The following is an 8,547-nucleotide window of genomic DNA, read 5'->3' on the forward strand; positions in this document are numbered from 1 at the left end:
GAATCTGAACATGCTAATATCGGTAGCCTTTACCACCCGGTTCCTGCCGCGATATTAGAGTTTGGGCTCTAAAAATACCCTCTCGGAGCCCGAGGGGGTATTTTTGAAATTAAACTAACCACTTGAAATCGAGCCATGACGCTGCCCACTGTCATCTCTTTGCAGGTCTGCGGCTTCCGATCACTTTTCCACTACTGCTTCACCCGGAACTCACATGTCCAAAAACAGAGGGGCGGGGGGCGGGGCCGGACACGGCCTTATTTGGACCTTCCACTTGAGCGGTTTCTCTGGGACCAAGCCTGCGAATTCACACGCTAATGCGATTTTCCAGGCGATTATCGTCGACGGTGACTTTTTGTAATGTGTTGCTACAGACAGCGGCGTTTCTTGCAATTCAGCGTGTGCACGTTGAGAAAGAGCCCAGCCCAAAGTCGCCCCCCCCACGTCAGGAGTTGTTGAGTTGGTCGGTGTTCCTGAATCAAAGCCACATCAGCACAGTGTTCGTGAAACCCTTTTAATTCTGACTCTAGTTCAGTTGATGGCACCCGGTCGTCCAGGAGGATGGCGTCCCCACGGGGACCCAGGGCCAGCCTAACTTTCTATCTGCTCGGACCCTTTGCCTTTACTCTAGTTTCCACGCGCTGACACGCGGAGATCCTGGCGCTTGCTTCTCTGTCCATATATGGTCATCTACGTCACGCACATGTCCCACCCTCCTATTTAATACAAGCAAACTGGAGTCCCCTATCCAGCTTCAATAGAGCAAGCAGAGCCGCTCTTGTGCAACTACCACCTCCTCTATTGATTCACAGACTTCGAAATCCCCCACAAGCAGCCCATCAGCGTCCTCAGAGATCAGATTAATAGCAACAACAGGCTGCGATCACTCCGGAGGAGAGAAGCGCCGCTCGTCCTCGGCGGGATACTTGGAAAGCTACCGCAACAGGATCCATCTCTCCAGCGCTCCTTTTTTTGCTCACTTGATCCGCACCTGTGTTTCTATTCGAGAGCACCAGCTTTTTCTTTTCCTGTTATTATCTGGATATCAGCACGTAAATGTCGGACTGACTATAACTGCTATGACAGGGAAACTAGCGGAGAAGCTCCCTCTTACCATGAGCAGTTTAATTAACACGATCCCTGACAGTCTCTATCCAGAAGAGGACATCCCGACGTCTATGAATATTTTCACTAACACGGAATCTATTTCCCACTATTCGCAGATGAACTCAGGTGAGATTTTCCTTTGCTTCCCTCCTGGTTCGCGTGCGCGGAGGCAACAGTTGCTCAGCACCTGTTTGCGCTCGGAGCTGTTGCGCTTCAAGGTGGATTCACTAACTTGCTTTTTCTCTAAATGAAGTCTAACGCTGCAAACTCGGGCTTGGCCACACCTTTAAAAGCCGTAAAAATCCGCCTTGTTTGTACATTTATTCCACTTTTCGCTCTTTTTCCCCCTTTTGTCTTGAAGATTTTCGTCTGACACTGAAAGGAAAACTGTTCTAAAACTTCTAAAACATTTACGCATTGGCTTTGGGGAATTTTTCTAATTTCTAACGCGAGTGTGAGCAAATGTGCGACGACGCGCCGCTGAGACTCTTTCACATCCCAAACCACCGGCCGACGGACGGCGGATTTGTGATATTCGGGAGTGAAAGAGGTCAAAATCCCAAAGATTCCTTAATGGCCGCGCGAAGAAGATTCAGCCACTATTAACAATGACTTTCATTCACAGGTCTGACAACATTTAGGCGTGTGTTGCTGGGTTTCTTTTAAAAAAAAATATGTTAAACGTTTAAGCGCAGGCCACTGGATATTCCCTGAAATGTGAGGCCAGATTTGGATTCATCTTTCTTGCTCCAATTCTATTCTGAGGATTCCACAGGACGGTTTAAATTGACTTGTTGACGTTGATTTAAAGTCTGTCTTTTCTTGTGAAGACACACCTTTAAATCGGCACACAAAACGGACAACACTCGTTTGTGCGTAAAACAAAAGCAGTTAAAATCGGCAGTTCCGAAATGGTCTCGGTCCATTTGACTAAACCGAATAAATGACTGAATATTTCATTAAATTTAACACATTAAAATGAACCACAATTAAGCACTGTAAAATAAATATTTATCCTCTTATCCAATTTTTTTTACCCCTGCGTGGTGATATTTTGCTGAAACTGCACACGGGAGTCACGTGAAGCATCAAGATCCTATTTTCAGTTTAGTAATTGAGAATAATTTTAATGACAGCAACAAAATGTCCACATTAATACAAGCAAATAAAAGGAGCCGCGTGCTGAGTTTTTCCCAGGTGCAGCAGGTGTGTGTGGTGTGTGTGTGTGGTGTGTGTGTGTGTGTGTGTGTGCTCTTCAGCACTGACCTCCGAGAACACAGGGGTAAATGGATCAGACCTCATGCCCCAATTTTCTGTTGAAAATTCCCATTGAAGAAATTACCATAGAAACAATTTAGAGTAAAATGAATTATTGTCAACTCGGGCTTATTTTCTAAATGTCATCCTCCTAACCCTCCTAACCCTAACCCTAACCCTAACTCCTAACCCACCCAAGGCCACAGGTGTCATGTTACCTGTGTAAAGCAACGTGCAGCGTTTGACTTTTGTTTATTTCATTGGATTTATTTTCTAAAGCCAAATTCAGCAGCAGGCTGTAATTACTGGGAATGACCACGTTAGAGTGTGTGTGTGTGTGTGTGTGTGTGTGTGTGTGTGTGTGGGTGTGTGTGTGTGTGTGTGTGTGTGTGTGTGTGTGACGCTCCTGGATACAAAGAATCAACACACACCTGTGTAGCAGCTAAACATGCAGATGTGCTTGTGATTTCTGCATCTGTGAGTGACACAGAGAGCGATAGGATGCACGCACGTGTGTGTGTGTGATGAGTGTTGTGTGTGTGTGTGTGAGTGTGTGTGTGTGTGCGTGAGTGGTGTGAGTGTGTGTGTGTGTGTGCGTGTGAGTGTGTTGGTGTGTGGTGTGGTGTGTGTGTGTGTGTGTGTGTGAGGTGTGGTGTGTGTGTGTGTGTGTGTGTGTGTGTGTGTGTGTGTGTGTGTGAGTGTGTGTGTGTGTGTGTGTGTGTGTGTGTGTGAGTGGTGTGTGTGTTCACTGTGGATTGTCTGCACTAATGTAAGATTCAGGACATTTGTGAACATCTGAAGCTCCGTCCTGATGTGCCCAGGAAGGGTGTTTTTAACCCTGATATGCTCCCATGTTATTCGGCGATGGCCGATGGCCGAGGCCGATGGCCGATGGCCGAGGCCGACGTGGCCGACGTGGCCGACCGTGGCCGACGGCCGATGGCCGACGTGGCCGACGGCCGACGTGGCCGATGGCCGATGGTCGTCTGCTCTCTCATCCTGCTGCTGTAAAGAAATGAGATGTTGCCACTCCGAGGGGACACAAAGAGGATCAGAGGGGGTGTTTAGGTTTGGATCTACGAGGGCTCGTGGGAGGTGAGAGGGAGACACCAGCACATCCCCGTCACACAGCAGTCGCCTCATGCACAGGTCGAGCCGTGCACACGTTTCTGGATGGACTCCTTTTAGTCTCAGTATTTTATCGTCTGCATGTTGTCAGAGATGCAAAACAGCTGAATTTTGGAGAAAATCAAGTGCTGGTGGAAGTTTCTCTGAAGAGGCAAAGTGAATTTCCTCAGCATTTGTGTGCTGCAGCTTCAGCTCATTGTCTCCGTTGGTTTTCACACTTGTTTGTGCCGTGTGGACGTTCTTCACAATGTCTCTATCTTTGTTTCCATATAGATACATCATGGACCTGGGAATGGGCAGTGAGAAAGCAGCCGCAGAGATCCAGTACGGTTCCAGCTTCCAGTCCAACCGCAGCGCTCAGACCGTCACCTATCTGGGGAAGTTCGCCTTCGACACTCCGCCATCAGGAGGGATCGGCGGCTCCGGCTGGTGCTCCGACAACAACATCATCAGCCTGGTCAGTGCCGGGATCTTGGGCGTGTCTCCATCACCTGGCACAGTAACGACTCAGACTTCATCGGCGGCGGCGGCAGCCAGCATGGGTGGACAGACGTCAGACATGGAGCAGGTGTACGGGCCGCCGCTACCTGCCTACTCCACCTGCAGTGACTTGTACCAGGACCAGGTCTCCTTCCACCACAGCCCTGCCACCAGCACAACCCTAGCCTACCCTGGCAATGACTATCACTCCACACCCAAAGGTTCAATGGATGGCAGCCTTTTCTCCATGATCCCTGACTACAACCTTTTCCACCATCAGGGGGAGGTTGGCGTGATGGAGCACAAGCCTTCCAGACCATGGACCCCATCCGTGTGAACCCTCCCCCCATCACACCTCTGGAGACCATCAGAGCATTCAAAGACAAGCAGCAGATTCACCCAGGTTTCATCAGCGGGCAGCAGCACCCTCCCCAGCACCACCCGCCCCCCCAGACTCTCACCCTCAAACCCATCCGGCCGCGGAAGTATCCCAATCGGCCCAGCAAAACCCCCGTCCACGAACGGCCACACGCCTGCCCGGCGGAGAACTGTGACCGGCGCTTTTCGCGCTCAGACGAAATGACGCGTCACCTTCGCATCCACACGGGTCACAAACCTTTCCAGTGCCGAATATGCATGCGCTCCTTCAGCAGGAGCGACCACCTGACCACACACATCCGCACACACACCGGTGAGAAACCCTTTTCCTGCGAGTTCTGTGGACGCAAGTTTGCCAGAAGTGATGAACGAAAGAGACACGCGAAGGTGCATCTGAAACAGAAGGACAAGAAGCCGGCTGAGAAGAGCAGCGGTGCAGCGGGGAGCCACAGCTCCCCCCCAGCTCCTGTGGGGGGCCGGCGGTGGGAACATCATGACCGCCACCACAGGCGCTGGGACTGGGCCATAAGACACTTGGGAAGAAGGGACCACATCCACTATGAGACAAATAGGTGACTTTTTCCTCTCTTTCCATCTCACTGCTCTTTTCAGTCACTTCTTTTTTGAGCTGGTTTAGATTCCATAAGTTGTAAAAGCTGCTGTTAGAAAACGATGCCAAAACAAAGAAAGAAACAACGGCACATTGGAAACGAAAGACGTGGCGTTTTTAGAGCTCATGAGCTCAACACTTTAGTCAAATCCAAAAATCCTGAGAACTGATCCATTTGAAGAAGGCACAAATTCACCCAGGGAACAAAACAGACAACATGCGACAGGAGCGTGGGTGGAGGGGGGGTTGTCTGGGACGTATGCGTTCTGTTGCTTAGGCGGCTTAAAAGTGCAATTGGTTTTATTTGTGTATTGTCGTGGCCGTCGTCACCAGAGGCACTGGACTGTCTTTCGGTGTTTCGGGTTGGTTTTTTTACTTGTTGTGGAGTTCTTTTTTTTATCAAGGAATGTGCCAAACGTATTGTGCTGATAGTCAACGTAGTTCTTATTTGGTGCCTGACGTTTGCCAAACACAACAGAGAGATCAGCTCAAAGGAGATCTGCTCCAAACACGTTCCCATTTCTGCCGCGTCACGAGGACTCGGTGGTGTCCTGCAGAACCCGACGCCTCGCCACTACAGATGGATTTGCTGTCCCTCACACTCTGTTTGTTACCTTTCATATGGTGCATTATGGAGTTCCCCATCATTTATTTTGCTTTTTTGTAAAAAGCCCACCAGTAATGTTTTTTTTTTTTTTTCCAAATACAAGCTCAATAAATATATGCAATAAATACTGGACAAATATTAAAACTCATGACTCAAATTAACAAGTCAGACAGACTGAACATGCAATAGGAGCGTGAATTATGGGATAAATAAGGACTCACACTGTAGAAGTGATGACGTTTGAGAGGAAAAAGCAAAACCATTTTACATTTTTTCTAGTACAAAAGTAAATTGTAAAGTAAAAATAAAAAGGTTTTTGTATAGCAAACCAACATGTATGCAGGTAGCTGTAATAGAAGTTTCACTTTTGTACTCCAATGTCAAACGCACCGTAACTCAGTATTAAAATGTGCACATATGTGTTCATGCACACTCTGTAAATACAAATGTCTGCATAAAGAAGAACGTTCAGCTGACTAAATGCTTGAGCAGAGGGACTTAAAGCCTTTAGTAATGTAGTTCTAATAAAGCATATTTCGCTGTCATAGGTTGTTGTCCAATATGAGATACTAAATTTCATATAAAAACCCAATTGTTGCCTTTGCATAATCTGTGTGCTGCAACACGCTCACCGGTTGAAGGAACATAATGTCTACTAATAATAAACCCATTTTCATTTCAATCGCAGATTCTCCACATTGCACAACAACACCGGTTGTTCTCGAGACTGAACCATGAAATTTGCACCATTATTTATTGGCAGTATTTTCAGCTGTGCTTCCTTATTCATCTAAATAATAATATATGTGCACCAAACAGTAGTGCACGTACGCTGGTATCTTCTGTGGGTTTCTATAGCAGCCTGATGCTGATGGCTTTTTACACACTATTTAAAATTTAAAAACATTTTTATTTTTTTCCCGTGAAACATTTATATCCAAGATATTGATCACATCAAAAAAATAGGGTTGAAAATAAACCGTAAACAGGTTACAGGAATCCAAAGACATTTGCTCCTTTCAAGGCCAAAAGTTGAAAACACGGAACTGTTTCCCACCAAGAAACAGTAACGTCCACTCGAACCTCAATAATAATAATAATAATAATAATAATAATAATAATATAACTGCCTGCATAAATATTGATCTTGATTTTATTCTGATGCGCAGCTCCTTTTCACTGTTACACAAACCTTCCTATGGGAGCCAGAATCTGTGCTCGTCGTCTCAGAGGAGGCTGCATACGCACAGCAGCAGATCTCAAACTCCGGAATCTCTTATTGGCTCATGCAGAGCAAAAGTAAAGCGATGTCACTGGGAACGGATACGATGGTCTTCCAAGGCCACCACCCCCCCCACCCCCCCCACTTGTTCTCCAGTTAATTTGGCTTTTCTCAACTCATCTACGTGTTTAAATGGGCCGTTTTTGTCACACGCCCTAAAATATCTGACATAAATCAAGAATTCTGCATCAATAGAATTGTTTTATTGTTTCATGGGGGGGGGGGGGGGGGCATATAGCAAGATAAATGCAACTGAAAGGAAAATGTGATACCCCCCATAAACATCCCATAGTGGATGATCATGCAGTCGGAACATAGAAGTCCATGTGGAAGTAGAAGATTTGGATCAGTTCTGGTTTGATCTCAGATCCTGAAGCACATTAAATGACTGATTTAAATGATTTTTAATTAATTGTTAAAAGCAATGATGCAGAGCCTCACCAAACGAATCCACATCTAAATGAAGCCATGTAATTACAAGTGTGCAAACTCAGTATGTGATCAGATGTCGTTAACGAGCTGTCTTTGTCACTTTGTTTTGTGACCCTTTTGTAATAGAATTTGTAAAAAAAAAAATGAATATGATCCTTTTCACCTCACTCATGCCAAATGGTGGCTGAAGCGTGAATGCTGCCCCTGCCTCCATCTGTGTCAGGTGAAGGTCCTCGGCACCCGAGCGACCCCCCCCCAACACTCTCAAAACAGTGCAAAAGCAATCTTGTGTGTTTTGGATATTTTATTGTCTTGGAAGTGGGTGGCTGAACGCTCTGAAATTGGAATTTGCCTCATCCTCGTTCTCTGCTCCACGCTGGCCACGAGCCAACATCAGCCGCCATCTTTATGCCAAACTGGGTTGCAGGGTTGGCTGATCAAAAACAATGTGCTGAAAAACGCCACAGGAGCAACACATCATAAATGTGACCTCAGTCCTCCCGCAGTTGAGCAGCCTGGTCCTAATGTGGGTCTTTAACTGTTCGCTGTGAAACTGGCCGAAGGGCAACACACTTGTTGTCATCCTTCACAATTAACAACATGCAGAATGATAAAAGGGATTCCAGTCAAATGTAGATACTTTAGGCCACTGATGGAATATTATGGACTACAGGGTGGCTTCAGGGATTCTGTGTTTAGTTTTTCAGACCGAGTCGATGCTCACTGTTTCTGTTTGTTGTTTTTTCCTTTCATGACGTATAACTTCATGTTTGCATGTGCACGGAATGTTCCAAAGTGCTACCCTCTCGTGCGTGGGTGGTGTTCATTTCTTTATTATGCATGAAAAATCCAATTCACATTAGGTTGAAAGGGGATCAACTCAGCAACACTTCAAGAGAGACAACTGAAAACCCAAACTTGTTTCAACGGTGGATGTCTGTTGTTATTACCTTATAATAAGGTCCTTTTCCGAGGAGCTGAACACTGAAATGAAGTTCACTATATCTTTGTGATGGGAGACGTCTCTCCTCTGTTTCTTGGCACTTCCGTTTGTTGTACTGGTTTGTTCTGTTATTTCCATGTCAGTACTTGAATAAAGAAAAATGCTGTCGCTTGCCCTCAGTTTGCTTCCATCGCTGAACGGCGGCGCCGCGGACACGGGCGGCGCCTGGTGTCACGCGTGTCCCTGCATAACGAGCTGGCAAAACAATTACAGGGAATATCGTTATTACAGCCAATAACGATAATAACGACATTAAAATGACA

At 46.4% G+C, this 8,547-nt stretch overlaps 1 protein-coding gene across 1 annotated transcript; it reads left to right on the plus strand.

Annotated features, from left to right (window-relative positions):
- The first annotated feature begins 3,772 nt into the window (after nt 1-3,772).
- Nucleotides 3,773-5,317, plus strand: LOC130519700 (early growth response protein 3-like). Its single transcript, XM_057023198.1, is given in 3 exon segments — nt 3,773-4,280; nt 4,283-4,801; nt 4,804-5,317. Coding segments are annotated over 3 exon segments (1,071 nt in total). The 3' UTR covers nt 4,848-5,317.
- The last annotated feature ends 3,230 nt before the right edge of the window (nt 5,318-8,547 follow it).

The sequence above is a fragment of the Takifugu flavidus genome, unplaced genomic scaffold (genome assembly GCF_003711565.1).
Source record: "Takifugu flavidus isolate HTHZ2018 unplaced genomic scaffold, ASM371156v2 ctg1104, whole genome shotgun sequence".
In the NCBI taxonomy this organism is placed as follows: domain Eukaryota; kingdom Metazoa; phylum Chordata; class Actinopteri; order Tetraodontiformes; family Tetraodontidae; genus Takifugu; species Takifugu flavidus.